The sequence below is a fragment of the Agrilus planipennis genome, unplaced genomic scaffold (assembly GCF_000699045.2).
Source record: "Agrilus planipennis isolate EAB-ADULT unplaced genomic scaffold, Apla_2.0 scaffold19, whole genome shotgun sequence".
NCBI classification, from domain to species: domain Eukaryota; kingdom Metazoa; phylum Arthropoda; class Insecta; order Coleoptera; family Buprestidae; genus Agrilus; species Agrilus planipennis.
Genome location: NW_020438954.1, coordinates 1,782,198 through 1,798,142, shown reverse-complemented (window position 1 = coordinate 1,798,142; position 15,945 = coordinate 1,782,198). Strand labels below are relative to the sequence as shown.

General features: G+C 31.5%; 2 protein-coding genes and 1 long non-coding RNA gene across 3 annotated transcripts; all 3 read left to right on the top strand.

Moving 5' to 3' along the window:
- The first annotated feature begins 3,236 nt into the window (after positions 1-3,236).
- LOC108743224 lies at positions 3,237-3,879 on the top strand. Its single transcript, XR_001938784.2, has 2 exons — positions 3,237-3,381; positions 3,523-3,879. It is a non-coding gene; the product is annotated as an uncharacterized LOC108743224 (long non-coding RNA).
- A 2,768-nt stretch (positions 3,880-6,647) lies between these two features.
- LOC108743157 lies at positions 6,648-9,241 on the top strand. Its single transcript, XM_018478623.2, has 2 exons — positions 6,648-6,772; positions 8,893-9,241. The coding sequence occupies exons 1-2, from the start codon at positions 6,697-6,699 to the stop codon at positions 9,165-9,167; spliced, it is 351 nt and encodes a 116-aa protein (XP_018334125.1). The 5' UTR covers positions 6,648-6,696; the 3' UTR covers positions 9,168-9,241.
- Positions 9,242-9,974: 733 nt separating this feature from the next.
- Positions 9,975-10,536, top strand: LOC108743232. The gene is made up of 2 exons (XM_025974927.1): positions 9,975-10,115; positions 10,196-10,536. Exons 1-2 carry the CDS (start codon positions 10,040-10,042, stop codon positions 10,450-10,452), a joined length of 333 nt encoding a protein of 110 aa, XP_025830712.1. The 5' UTR covers positions 9,975-10,039; the 3' UTR covers positions 10,453-10,536.
- Positions 10,537-15,945: the final 5,409 nt, after the last annotated feature.

Below are 15,945 nucleotides of genomic sequence, written 5' to 3'. Positions count from 1 at the left end.
AGAATAATACATAAAAAGAGTTTTAATTTATATACTTATAATTTAAGTACAGTACGAAAGTGACAAGTATTTTCCCTCCGATGCGCTACGTTTTTCAAGTTTCCTCATTTACAATAATATTCATGGTACTTTAATCATTCTGATATAAAACCAATTTTGAAAAGAACATAATAGTTGCTATTTGTATTAAACAGGTTTTGATACGCTGTCTATAAGAAATCTTTGTTGAATACTAGAAATTTTAATTATTTTGCTTATAGTCAGAGTTTTCTAAATATATGTGGTAGCTTACAGAATGTAAGAAAATGGGTCGACCTATTTGTACAGAAAAACAATTTGGATAAGAAATTAGAAGGAGGCGAAAAGTGCTTAAATTGTTTCCAAGATTTGTATCAAGGTACTTATCAGTTGCTCAACATTTATTCAAACATCTCGAAAAAAGTTTTATTCCAAATGCTTGGTAAGTCGAAGCACTAAATGGCAACAGTAACTACCTCAAATTTTGCAAAATAAATTATTTTAATTTGCTCATAATTCAAATTGAAGAATTTTAATGATATTAAAGATGTGTTTCAACAAGAAAAAAAGCTTGTTTGGGTTGACAACTATAAGAAAAAACAAAAGAAATAAAGTGAGTTACTATTGGTCAGATTATACATAAAATTAGCCAGACATGTAAATCATTGTATATGGACAATTGTCTATATGGAATCCGACTTATGATGTTTTAATCATGGCAGATTTTATAATAACAGTTGATTTTATATTAAACTTTGGTTTCAAATTGTTAAAACTTTTTGTATGCACCATGTATTACAGACAAAACTTCTGCTTTGACCTGCATATGAGACTGTCTGAGATGCCATCTGATAATAGCATGTAAAAACTTTGCTGCGACACTTAACGTTTGAAAGCCAAACATGGTTTCTACTAGATTTAGTAATCTATCATATGTACATACAGTTTTGCTATTACTTGTAAGATAGCGCGATTATCTTCTTTTATACGTAGGTTACAACGAAAGTTTTAACATTACTACAAAGGAGGTACGAAAAGTTTCCACAGTAATATAGCAGAATATACTTAACACAAAAATAATGTTTATATATAACCAATAAAATTGAGTGAATAGCGTTTTGCAAAACCGAGAGGTAACAAATTACATACCGAAAAGAGTAGTAATTCGTATATGATTTATTGAATTGGATAGGCCCTTTTTTAATTTTCTCTAAAATACAGGCATATATTCTATGTAATCTTTGTAAAGGTTCCTTTTGAATGCTTTTTTGTTCTGAAACTTTATAAATTTAATAGGTATACTATATTTCGCCTAGATAAAAGAAAAATATTATAGTGTATAATTTTTTGAGATTATGTGATATTTTATTTCATTTTAATATACTATAATAAAAGATAATAGTAAGTACTTCACATTTTTTGGGTCAGATAAAGACATTAAAATAGATTTAATTTATCTACAATTATTCTATAAAGAGTAAGAATAATAGGAGAAATTCTTGTGATATATTATAGAAGGACTATTTAATCTAGTATTTGAATATAAATAAAACGTAAAATGGTGTTAAACAAACAAAAATTATCTTAGATCATGTTGCAGAATTATTTAAAGTTTTATATACGACATTTGAATAACAAATAAATTTAGTAAGTAATGATATTTTTTTAGAAGTGTTAGTGGTACACCGCATTCATTGTTTAATAGAAAGTAAACCAGTTAACAATAAGTAGCTTTTGTTTTTTAAAAAAGTAGTAGTTCAAAATTACAGAATTGTATAATTATGGGAAGGAATATAGTGGTATCCATACTGATGTGTGCTGTGTTAGTTACTTGCACCGCACATGAAATAGGAAGTAAGTTGCTTTAATAATTTTTTTCGTATTTATGTTTTGTTTAAGATAATAAGATTTATTCTGAAGTTCTATGGTCTATTTTGGATCTGTTCATAGTTGTTCATATTATCGATTTTCTTGCTTTAACGGATATTTTGAATCTCATTCGATCTCGTCAGCACGCTGTAGACAGTTATAACAGAATAGGGATCAACTCAACCTGCTGCTTTATAAATTATTAGAAACAGTTTAGTGAATACCATTTATAGCAAATTTTTCATTTTTGGTGGTTTTTTGAGCCTTGTCGAACATTATTGAATCCCTTTGAACCTACAGGTAGTAATTTGCTATAAATGACGCCCACTACTCTGTTTGTAGTAATTCATAAAACATTATCTAAACGCAGTAGGGTGAGTTGGAACGGTTTACGGAGTGCTGAGGAGATCCAAATGAGATTGAAATCTTACTGAAACGTTGGAATTTGCTCATATCACATTTCATACTTTGAGTTTCTTTTAGGAAAGCTTCAGCTTAGTGACGTTTTGGAAGGCACAATTACGAGCATTCTTCGAAATGGTGGCACCGATTTCATCCCTACGATTATTGCATATTTGCAAACTGTTTTAAACATAATTGTAAATTTCCTGAACGCTTTTAGTAGTTCATTAACCACTATAATCAGCGCTATAAATCAATTAATACAAATAATAAGTAACGCGTTAGGCTCATTACCAATACAATAAAAAAAAATATTGTACTTAACATGAAAATATGTAAAATTTAATATTAAATGATTAATATTTTACATATGTACACATATTAAAAAATAATAAATAATCTTATTTGTGTATTGATTTTTTATTAGTTGGGTAAGACAAAAGGTCCATGTGGACCCATGTACTGGCTCACCCTGAATATTAATTTACCCTGATAAAGCGTAAAATTTAAAACCATAAGCATTCAATTTCCCATACCCAAGATGTTTTATTTAATGAGTGAAAAATATGTTACTGAAATGAAAAATGAATGAAAAATATATTACATTGCCTAAATCCAAAGATTTTGTGTTTTTTTTTCTGGATGAACATGATTGCTAAATTATTTCTTGAAGATAATTTCAGTTCTTGATCGAAGACTGGAGAAAAATAACAGTCCCTGTTCTGTAGGGGCTGTTGAAAATACCTAAAAAGTCGTAGGTAATTTCACACGTATGTATTAAAATTGTAAGTAATTATGTGTTTTAATATACACATATTTTTCACATATATCATTTAGATGAAGCAATATAATATGAGATAATATTTAATTCTCAAATAAATAAATAAATTTTTTTGTCTTGTTTGACAGTAGTCAAACAGTGTTTATTATATAAATGAAAAACATGAAATTAGGTAATACTTATAAGCACAGTATTTTGTAAAAAGCAGTTTGCAGGGATACGATTATAAACTTAAGCGAACATGAAGATCGTAGCTTTTCTTCTTGTCTTTGCCTTATTTGTAACAATATCCCTCTGTGATAAAGCGAATGGTAAGTGAGAACTTTTTTTGGCACCTAAACATTTTTATAGTTTTATTTATGTTAATATACTTAATTTGTCGTAAACACCAATTTGATTTTCATTTCAGTATGAATTACTTAAAATATCGTTTAATGTTACTTTATTTTCAGAGAGTGCACAATTTAATGGGTTAACAGACAATTTGAATCTGAGGTCGAAATTTCAAAATATTATACAAGATTTTACAGGATCTGCAACTCTTCTTCAAAGATCTTGTTCATGTTCATGCGAAAATGATGACGAAGACGGAAGTTCTATAAAAATTACATTAGATGTAGCAAAGTTTATTCAAATAATAGCCAGCGTTTTGATAATAATTTTTGACGTTTTCACATCAAACTGGTGTGGCGTTATTTCAAATATTGTTACAGTTTCCACCATTTTAAGTTCAAACTGTATATCGAGCTAGAGCCTGAATAATAATAAACAATCGAATGTTAACATGAAATAAAGTTTGCAGTTTCAGATTTGGTGTTTTATTAATTTTCATTTAATTAAATCAAGTATTAAATTATTAGTGAAAGAAGTAAATAAAGGATANGAGCAACTTAAATTTTTTAAGAGAAATAAGTAATTTTTCTTTGGAGTGTGTCAGTCACGTATTCAACTTTGTCATGCAAATGGTAGGAATTTGTAATTACAAGATGTATATGTAAATAATTATGGGAAATGATTAGGCAATGGAAATGATAGGAAATTATGTTTATTTAAATTATAATTATACTTTTACGTCATGTAGTTTGATTGATTAATAGTTGCACATGAGTCGATTTTTTTATTAACAAATAGAACGAAAATTAGTCCTCATTGTTGTATTTTTCTACAGAGCCGGATCCAGAAATAATCCTAGAGGGGGATTCGCTTTTTTTTAAATGTAGCTTCATAAACGAGTTCCCCTTCACTCACTCCAGTTGAGCGGCATTTTTACATATTTCTTTTTTCCAATGGCATCTCGATAAGAACGTATACCTTTTTTTGGTCTCGTATATTTCGGTATTAAGTCTCCTTGCCACTCATCCTACAGAAATTCTTTCAACCCTTTCGCATATTTCGACTTCTCTACACTCCTTAAGTCATCCCCCATTGTTAATTCGTAACTCCTTTTCTTTACCATATTCCCTGTATCCATTATTTCTCTTCTTCATTGGTCTAGTTGCTTCTCCATTATCTCTTTTAGGGCTTTTTCCATCTCCTTAGCATATATGTTCTCCATAGCAATTCCCACTACTTTTTTTCCACACCTCTCTTCTTATATCTATCTTCTTCTTACAGTCCTCTTATTTTTTTTTTCGTATCTTACTACTCTTCTTCTTATTTCTTCAACCATCTTATCACGTTTTGTTTCTTTTTTTACAATATAATCAGGTGTACAGGCCTGACGCTGCAAGCTGGCGGAAATTTTAAAATGGCGTGGATACGCGGTGGCAAAAGTAGGCAGTTTTAGGTATAACTATTGCAGCCCTCGTTCTTCAGTATTCCTATCAGGGGCGTAGATTAGATATTTAAAAATAGGGATCAGTGAGCAAGTAATAGACAGACAAACAAAAGAACTAATTGTTTATGTTGGTGACATTGATAGAGATTACCATCATGACAGTGAATGTGAAAACTAACTATGAAACAAAGACAATTATTTTTTTCTTTTTGGTAAGCTATGTTTCTACATTATTTTCTAGTACGCTACTGTATTAGTAGATACTATAATTTACGCCTACTGAAAGCTTATTTGTGTATCGCTTCCAAGTGACTTACCCAAATAGGTCATAAATGGGCAAGTACCTGCGCGACCGCTCGCCAGCTTCCTTCGTCGGACCTGTACATTGTTCTATGTTTAAAATCCACTTTATGCATTTCTTCTTCTATATTTTTAAACTCTTTCCATTTCCACATTGCTACCCCATAAAATATTAGACTTTAGATTATTCAATAATAAAATAATGCCATTCTTCTGTACCACTTATCTTTGCATGAGTTTTCCCAATTCTAGATTTTCGTAAAGGAATATATAAAATAAAGGAGACTCTCCCTAAATACCACCGTCATTGCGGACGCGTCTGTTGAAATTTACATTTAGTGATCAGAGCCAAAATAGGGTTGCAAATAATTTTATTGATGTAAAATTAACAGCAATCATTTTATATCGGAAAATATTTACAACCGCATTTTGTTTCCGATCACACATTGTAAATAGCTTTGGGTTCATCTAATAAGTTAAGTTTTTCGAATCGTTTTCTAAGAATTTTGGATTTTAGGCATTTTTTAGCACATCACAATATCTTATAGTTTTCAGTTTTACACAGTTGGCGTATATCAATTCCATATTGTTTTGCGGACTGTTTTGTCGTAATTGATTTGGCAGGTGCTGATATCAATTTGGAACTTCAAAATTCCATGGACCATGATATTGAACCCGGAAAACAATATCGATTCAATATTTTAGATTATTTATCTATTTCCAAGGAGTTTAGAATTTTTTGGGCTATCTTCAGTTAAAGAATTTTCCCCTTTTTAAGCTTCTAATACCTTCAATGGTCAATGTGTGAACAATTTTCATTCATCATTTTATATAACGCTTGATTAGTGATACAAGCTAAAGTTTTAACGGAAAAAACGTATTTTGCATTTTACAATTCCATGAATGAACCCGGAAAACAATATCGATTCAATATTTTAGATTATTTATCTATTTCCAAGGAGTTTAGAATTTTTTGGGCTATCTTCAGTTAAAGAATTTTCCCCTTTTTAAGCTTCTAATACCTTCAATGGTCAATGTGTGAACAATTTTCATTCATCATTTTATATAACGCTTGATTAGTGATACAAGCTAAAGTTTTAACGGAAAAAACGTATTTTGCATTTTACAAATAGAAAATATGTTTGGAAAAGTATTTTAAATAAAATACAAAATGCTTTTTTAAAAATTGCAGTATGCAAATAAGTATTTTTTATTTTGTATTTGCATTTTAAATGCAAATATTTCAAATAAATCACATCTCTGGAAAAGGAACATAATAATTTAGTAAACACTTTCTAAGTGATTTGCAACTTATTATTTTTCGTTCTTTTCCAGGCTGGTATCAAAGTTAAAAGACTGTTTTTTAATGTATTTATTATGTATCCTTTATTTACTAAAATTAAATACCTACGTTTCCTTAGTTTATTTATCTAAAAGCAAATATTTGATCGGTTGCGTCATAATGAAAAATACAATTATATAAAATAAATGAAAAACACTAACATCTGTTCTTCAAAAACATCTGATGTCAAATTAATCAACTAGCAAAATGAAGTTTAAAACTATTTTGGAGTTGTTTCTGGTAATTTTCATTTTTGCTTTTGTTGCGGGAGTTGAAAGTAAAGGTAATACTTATATATTTTTCATGTAATATTGCTTCTTCTTAAACTTTCAATAAAGAGAGATTGTGAAGGTAAACTATAATAGAGTAAAAACGACAAACAGGGAGATTAACAAAAAAAATATTTAACTGATTAAATTTATCATTGATTATTGTCAAATATCCTATTGAATAGAACCTATTTTTCCCAAATTTCTAAGTAGTTTTACTTCGAAAAGGCAGGGGAAGATAAGTGTATAAAAGAGGGTTGTTTGCAAATTGTTCATTATTTGTTCTCGATGCAGTGTTCATTTGTTTATTACAGCCGAAAAGCGAAACAGTTGTCGCAAATACAAACAACAATAATTAAAAACAAAACATCAAACCTTAACTGACTCAAATGTTCAAATTAATACTGGAGTTAGAATTCAATATTAAATTATCTGATTAAAAGGATTGCGATTCAAAGTACTGATTGAAACTTTATAACACTTAATTTACTTAATTAATTTTATTTATATTCCGTATAAATGAGCAACTTAAATTTTTTAAGAGAAATAAGTAATTTTTCTTTGGAGTGTGTCAGTCACGTATTCAACTTTGTCATGCAAATGGTAGGAATTTGTAATTACAAGATGTATATGTAAATAATTATGGGAAATGATTAGGCAATGGAAATGATAGGAAATTATGTTTATTTAAATTATAATTATACTTTTACGTCATGTAGTTTGATTGATTAATAGTTGCACATGAGTCGATTTTTTTATTAACAAATAGAACGAAAATTAGTCCTCATTGTTGTATTTTTCTACAGAGCCGGATCCAGAAATAATCCTAGAGGGGGATTCGCTTTTTTTTAAATGTAGCTTCATAAACGAGTTCCCCTTCACTCACTCCAGTTGAGCGGCATTTTTACATATTTCTTTTTTCCAATGGCATCTCGATAAGAACGTATACCTTTTTTTGGTCTCGTATATTTCGGTATTAAGTCTCCTTGCCACTCATCCTACAGAAATTCTTTCAACCCTTTCGCATATTTCGACTTCTCTACACTCCTTAAGTCATCCCCCATTGTTAATTCGTAACTCCTTTTCTTTACCATATTCCCTGTATCCATTATTTCTCTTCTTCATTGGTCTAGTTGCTTCTCCATTATCTCTTTTAGGGCTTTTTCCATCTCCTTAGCATATATGTTCTCCATAGCAATTCCCACTACTTTTTTTCCACACCTCTCTTCTTATATCTATCTTCTTCTTACAGTCCTCTTATTTTTTTTTTCGTATCTTACTACTCTTCTTCTTATTTCTTCAACCATCTTATCACGTTTTGTTTCTTTTTTTACAATATAATCAGGTGTACAGGCCTGACGCTGCAAGCTGGCGGAAATTTTAAAATGGCGTGGATACGCGGTGGCAAAAGTAGGCAGTTTTAGGTATAACTATTGCAGCCCTCGTTCTTCAGTATTCCTATCAGGGGCGTAGATTAGATATTTAAAAATAGGGATCAGTGAGCAAGTAATAGACAGACAAACAAAAGAACTAATTGTTTATGTTGGTGACATTGATAGAGATTACCATCATGACAGTGAATGTGAAAACTAACTATGAAACAAAGACAATTATTTTTTTCTTTTTGGTAAGCTATGTTTCTACATTATTTTCTAGTACGCTACTGTATTAGTAGATACTATAATTTACGCCTACTGAAAGCTTATTTGTGTATCGCTTCCAAGTGACTTACCCAAATAGGTCATAAATGGGCAAGTACCTGCGCGACCGCTCGCCAGCTTCCTTCGTCGGACCTGTACATTGTTCTATGTTTAAAATCCACTTTATGCATTTCTTCTTCTATATTTTTAAACTCTTTCCATTTCCACATTGCTACCCCATAAAATATTAGACTTTAGATTATTCAATAATAAAATAATGCCATTCTTCTGTACCACTTATCTTTGCATGAGTTTTCCCAATTCTAGATTATCGTAAAGGAATATATAAAATAAAGGAGACTCTCCCTAAATACCACCGTCATTGCGGACGCGTCTGTTGAAATTTACATTTAGTGTATCTTTTTTATATTAAATTTAATGTAGTACATTATATTTTTCTTCTTACTCTAACTCTCAATTATTTTGATTTTTAGCTACTGACGAACATATTTTGCAAAAGAGATCGGAACCGAATCTGATTCAGTTGGCTGCTAAAAATCAATTTCAAGGAATAACACAGGATGTGGTTGATATTCTGCGAAGTAGCATTCCAAGATCGATCGGTATAAACATCAACTGGGACGCAATAGTCAATCTCATTCCACATATTCTTGCGGTTATTTATTACGCCTTTTCCTCGAATTGGTGTTTAATTTTAACTAATTTAATGGTGATTGTAAGAACAATTAGCAACTCTTGTGATGCATAATGTTTCCGTTGGAAAAATAATAATTGACGATGTAAAAATGTTTTGAATAAAGTTTCATTCTTTCATTTGTGCAACATTTTCTTTTTGTTGGCAATTCAACCAAAAAAGTTGGTTTCCATCCGACTTTATTCCCTATCCTCATCGTCTCATTCCCTTCAATAGTATTTAAGCAAAATTTTCTTAATATGTATTAATTTTCATGTAAAACTGGAAACGGCCCTGCTAACAATGGAGTGCTAAGGCCCTAATTGACTTTAGCGCAAAATAGGTAGCATCCTTCATCTAATAATTAAACAAAAGCGTTATGGGGTGTGCGCGAATGATACAAAACGCATTATAATGGGCATTTTTCAGATTTCAGTGGACTTATGGGGTTCTGCCTGTTCTTTGGTCCTCCGCTCCCAAACTGATAAACTTTATTAATAGCAGATGGTTAATTGATTAGTTACGATTTCATAGACAAACATATATTACGCATAAAACTGTTTGGACGGTTGAATAATTTGGATACATTTTAATTTCTTTCATTAATACTTTTTTATTACTGTATTTAATCTTTTTTTGGAACATACCCTGTAATTATTTCCGTTTTTGAAGATTGTTTTATGGTCAATTTAAATAATTGATAACTTCGAATAACAAAGTCATTAGCTAAATACAATAAAAGTTTCATTTTTGAAAAACGTAAGGTAAAGGTATTTATTTGTTTCATCGTGGTGTTATCTTAACTGTTTCTGTTTTTTTTAATATTCTGCAAATATTTAATTCACATGCAAGATATTGTTCTTTTCTCGGATATATTCCGCCAACACTTATGATATAGTTTTAGTTATATGTTGAAATAGGTAGTAGGTAGCTGCGTATTTGTAAAAATGAGAAGTCCAGGAATTTTAGCGCTTTTCGTCTTCATCTCCATAAGTTTAATGTACTATGGCGTTGAATGTAGGGGTAAGTGTTAACTTTAAATAGAAATACTTTGACATGACAATATAGATTTATTAATGTAATTTTACAAAAAAAAATTGTAGGCGTTGAAGATGGTGGCGTGTTTCTAAGCGATAGACTTCAACCAAACAAAGAAGCCTTTCAGAGGACATTTACTGAACTTGTTGAAGGAGCACGGGTAGCCCTTGAAAATAGATCAATATTTTCATTTATTGGACTTCTTATTAGAATTATTCCCTACATCGCACTCATCGCGTTAAATGTATTCTTAAATAATTACACGGAAATGATAAAGTACAGTCTTAAAGTAATTGAAGTAGCTTGGGAATTCCTAACGTAAGTTCTTCAATTTGATTTTTATAAAATAATAATACTTGTCAATGTACAGAATAATAATAAAATAAACTGCAAAAAGTGGCTTTTATTTTTGTAAAAGTGTTTGTTTAACGTCTAACAGAAATGAGACTTCGTATTTTTCTTAAGAAAATCCTAAACTATCATTTGTTCGAAGCGAAGATTCTAACTCATTACTTGTGGATGGAGTTTATTAAATAAGTTTTAATTTTTTGACGTGACAACGTCTTATAATTCGATGGAGCCGGCTGCACCCACGAAAAAACATGACTCATGCGGCGTTACCTCGCTCTGAGGCGTTCCATTTAAGGCTTGAAGTGCAAGCGAGAGCGCGGAACGAGCGACAAAGAGGCACAATCGGCCTCCGCGTTCGGCAGCGTTCGACATCTGTCTCTCTCCTACTTGAGTGAGCGATGCGTCCGCGTGGACAGCTGCTATACAATAATACATTTCCATTTACCTCCTTCTCTATATCCATACAAAATATCTATCAAACAAATAAAATTAAAATTTTCTTTTGAAAAATGAAATCATTCCATCAGTATTTTCTTATGACGTTGTCACGTTCAACTATCGTCAGTAAACCGACTTTACAGACAACCGATTTTTTTTAATAACACAGAAACGAAAAGTACATTAAAAAAAAGCGTTTCGCACTTGTGTAGATAATAATGAGAGCTTTGATTTGAGACCTTGACCACTCTTCTAACTTGTCTACATCAACAGTAATCCATTTAATATTCTCATTTGTCTAGAAACGACTGATATGGGGCCTTAAGTGGCTCTATTACGGTTAATTAATATGCACTTTATCGCCGGGTCTAAAAAGTATCTCAAATAGTCCAAGAATGGTGTTCCTAAAGACATTTCTATAAAATTTTAAGTACTCTTGTGTTGGAAATTGCTAATTCTATCAGTAAACCTAATTCCAATAAAATCCGTCAACTTTATTCTTTATTCCAATAACTCTTTTAAGAGACTTAACGAAACCTCAATAAAGCGTAAGAAAAAAAATGTACGAAGAAGTATTATCAGTCCTCGTTGACTAGATCTGACAGGAAGAATTTTTGCATAAATTTGCCAAAGGATATGACTTGTTTGCTGAAGTACCTACTGAAATACAGCAAAGTCAAAGTCTGTTTCAATTTGAACAGTTCTATGAAACACTTTGACATTTAATAGGGTTTAATATCAAATATTAATATGAAAATTCATTTTTAATTTCAATCCCACTACAAACTACCTCAAGTTCATGAAGGAAAAATTTGTTGCTGTTGTCACACCAGTGCCGGGAATCGAACCCAGGATCTTTGGCTTTACGCACCAATGCTCTAACCACTTTTTCCCTTATTAACTTGAGGTAGTTTGTAGTGAGATTGAAATTAAAAATGAATTTTCATATTAATATGTCACATTCTATTTTGAAAAACTACTAGGATGAAAACTAAGCCAATTTAGTCTGCTATTTAAAAATTCAGTAGTAGTATTTCGAAATAGAATGTGACTTTAAAACTATCCAAATTGAAACAGACTTTGATTTTACTGTATTTCGGTACGTATTTAAACAACCAATTTAGAAATTCAAAATAGGCGAGATAGGTTGGCAGGGCACCTTCTCAAGCATGAATATCTAGTCAGAGACATATTAGAGGCAGTAACAGGAGTTAAGAGGAGTAGAGATAGACCTAAATTTATGATCTGCATAATACAAAATAAGTCTACTAGTTTCTACTCATTTTTTTTTAAAGCATATATATTCAAGGAAATGAAATTGAATTAGTAACTGTAAGGGAAAGTCAATCAATAGTCAAATTAATTATTAATTAGCCGAAATTATATTTAATTGAAAGATAAATACAGTAAACTTCTTTCGGGGTTTGGAAAGATTAAAAATATTTATTAAAATAAAAGTTTTTTGATCTTTTAAACAATATAAAGTTCGTATTTGCATATTTTACAAAGATAGCATTTACGTATGTCTGAAAAATAGTATTTTGATTGTGAAACTTATCTAAAAACCTGACTGATAGCTGATAAAAATTAGAGGAAAGTCTTTAATATTTGCAATGACGAAATCTCAAAATTTTCGTATCATCCTTGTAAATATTTGTAATAATTTACATCATATTTAATATTTTCAGCAAAATAATAGTGGTGTACGACAATTAGATAGACTACTGATATCGATCAATAAACCAGTGGAAAAGTGATGAAGAAGTTCAGCGTGACATTGTGTTTAATAATTACAGTGTTATGTTTAATATTTCAAAAAATCAATTGCGAAGGTAAAGGTTTTTGTTTCATAATTGCTTTTAAGTGAAATACTGACAAGAAATAATCTTTTTAGGTGTTGATACAATTTTACCGACTTCTGATGCAGAATCCAAAGAATTTACATTGGAAAATAAAGCAAATCAGAAGGGTGTAGATTTAGTACATGAAAGTAGATCTATTATTGAAACCATATTTTTAATAATTTTACTTATAACTCGAATAATACCCTATGTTTTTCTCGTAGCCTTAAATGTACTTTTAAATAACAGAACGGAGGTTTTTAAATATTTATGGCATATATTTTGGGCAGCATGGGATTAAAATACATAAGCAACGATGCTAATAACAGTACTTAAGTAAATGAAAATAAATTATTATGTATTTGAAAAAAATGTGTTTTATTGTAAATCATAATTGTGATGCTTCAATTTTATGCATGTCATTAATGTTTTTCAGGCCCGTAGCCAAAAATTATTTCGAGGGGGAGATGTTGAAAGTTTACTGTTTTAAATTTTATGTTTTGTCGGAGTTTTCCTTTCCCTTATTGACTTCTACAGCGTCCTCTGCTTTCCTAATTTTTCCACATGTACAATTCTAGTTAAGATTTTTGACGCATGTGAAGTTAAATTAATTGTTATAAATGTCTCGCACCTATCCGCGCCTTTCTTTTTAGGTATGGTTACTATCTCGTTCCGTTTATAATCCTCTGGAACTTTCCCCTTCTCGTAAATGTGACTAACTAGCTTAAACATACTATCTCTAACCTCTTGTCCTTGTCCTGCATGTTTTAGAATTTCCCCCTGTACCCCATCTACACCTGGCGCCTTATTATTGTTTAAGTTTTTTAATGCTACATCGAACTCTTCTCTCATTATGGGATAACCTAGCTCATCTATCTCCAAACTGTCTTCCTTCTCTAATATATCTCCTAACTCAGGGACTGCATACAGGTTCTCTAAATATTCTTTCCACCTATCTGCCTTTTCCTCATTTTCTATCAAAAAGACCCCTGCCTCGTTTCTTATATTATTACTACTGTACCCTACATCTTTAAAGTTCCTTTTAATTATATTATACGCCTATTCGGTTTTACCTACTTCAAACGTTTCTTCTACTTCTTTACACATCCTATCAATCCACTGTTCCTTAGCTGCCCTACACTTCCTAATTATCTCCCATTTTATAGCCTTATATCTTTTTTGTCCTTCGTCTATCCTGGTTTAGTATTTCCGCCTTTCTTCTATTAATCATAAAATCTCATTTGTTATCCAGGGTTCCCTACTTTCGTTTTGTTTAAGACCTAATATATCTGTAGCTGCTGACTTTAGGCACGTTTTAATGCAATTCCATTCTGTCTCTATGTCCCTGTCATTCGTTTCTCCCGCCGCCTTTAGTATTTCGTCTGTCCTTTTACCTAGCCTATCACGTGCTTCGTTTCATTTTAGCTTTTCTAAGTCAAGACGTTTCCTAACTTCCTTCTTTTTCAGAATTTTCAATTTAAGATTGATCTTCATAATAACTAAGTTATGATCGCTATCTATATCTGCTCCTGGATAACTCCTACAGTCCTTCGCTTGATTTTTAAATCTTTGCCTAACAAGTATGTAATCTAACTGATATCTGCCTAAATCATCTGGCATCATCCACGTATAGCGCCTTCTAACGTGATGGTCGAATAAAGTATTCGCGACGGTTAAGTTATGTTCATCGCAAAATTCTATCAGCCTATCTCCCCTGTCATTTCTATTGCCTAATCCAAAAGAACCTGCTATTGCACCCACTTCACCTTCGCCTATTACTGCGTTGAAGTCTTCTACAACTATTAGGTTTTTCTGCCCTTTCACTAAACTTAACACGTCTTCTATATCTGCATAAACTGCTTCCACGTCTTCATCACTGTAAGATGATGTAGGCATGTAGACCTGCAGTAATACCGTTTTTTAAATCTATTAACCAATATTTAATACAGGATTAATTTTAGCACATTTTAGTACGTAAATCTGAGTGAGTGACACAGTTTTAAATAAAGAGGTCGTGTAAAGGTAACGTTTATGAAATATCTTGCATGAATTTCAGAACTGTTCATATTGGCCAGACAGTTCACTCCTTTAAAAAACGTGTACAAGAACACAAAAGACTTATTGAAAATAAATATATTGTACGGATATTGCTCAACAAAGTATTGAAAATAATCATAAATTTTGTTACGAAATCATAGAGTTGTTTTATATCAGGTCACGCATCGATTAGTAATAAAGATCAGGAATGCGATTTATTTGGAATGGTATCAAGAGGTTTGGGTACAAATCGAATGGCGGGAATCGCAGAACATACATGATGTGCGGATCAAAGAAGGGTACATATAGTATATTATGATACAAGTTTTTCCGGGGTCCACTATAGTGGCATGTTTCTCCCTCTGAGTGCATCGTTTTAGTTTTTATTTACGCAAAATGAAAGATTTGGCTACACCATGAGGTTGGTGAATTATATTTTCGTATTAATCGAAGCGATTTTCTTTTCGATGCTGTGTTATCTTCCGGACTTTTTGGCCGTGGTCCGTGGAATCTTGCTTTTCCAGGCGTTTCGCCGTTCTTTGCTGACGGCATCTTCAGTGGTAACTGGGCAGGTGCTGAGTCATAACTGATGCAGTTTTAGAAGGGTAAACCCGTTTTTGAGAACGGCCAAAAAGCCCGCTAAGAAAACACAGCATCGATAGACGCCGGCCGTGAAAGCCTAAGAACTACGACTTTCTTTTGTTGTGAAATTGAAGTAGGTTAGTTTTAAATAGTCTCATCCCTGTGTAGGGGTGAGTCAGTCCCCTTTGGTATTGCTTCTTTAGGTTAATTGGATTGTGGAGGAAAGTTGGAAGAGCAGTTAAAACCGTTGGTATTCGCTATAATAGTATTTAAGCAAAATTCTCTAAATATGGATTAAGTTTGATGTAATACTGAAAACGTTCCTGCTTGCAATGGAGTGTTAAGGCCCTTTAAGGGACTCTAGCGCAAAATCCATTGATAACCTCCTTCATCTATCGGGTCGTTCGGAAAGTCATTTCGTTTTATCCCGACAGAGGATTTAATTGTATTCTTTTGCACCCAACTTCACATTTAAGCCGTATAATTTTTATATGCTTTGAGAGCTCATATAGCAAGGCTTGTGTGTGAAAAATTCCAATTAATTCTACGCAGTAGTTTTTGGTTGG

What these genes read in the sequence shown, in the direction of transcription:
- LOC108743157 (XM_018478623.2), top strand. Translation starts at nt 6,697, where the DNA reads ATGAAGTTTAAAACTATTTTGGAGTTGTTTCTGGTAATTTTCATTTTT. An exon ending in TGCGGGAGTTGAAAGTAAAG is followed by an intron (nt 6,773 to 8,892) that starts GTAATACTTATA and finishes TTTGATTTTTAG; the next exon opens with CTACTGACGAACATATTTTG.
- LOC108743232 (XM_025974927.1), top strand. Translation starts at nt 10,040, where the DNA reads ATGAGAAGTCCAGGAATTTTAGCGCTTTTCGTCTTCATCTCCATAAGT. An exon ending in CTATGGCGTTGAATGTAGGG is followed by an intron (nt 10,116 to 10,195) that starts GTAAGTGTTAAC and finishes AAAAAATTGTAG; the next exon opens with GCGTTGAAGATGGTGGCGTG.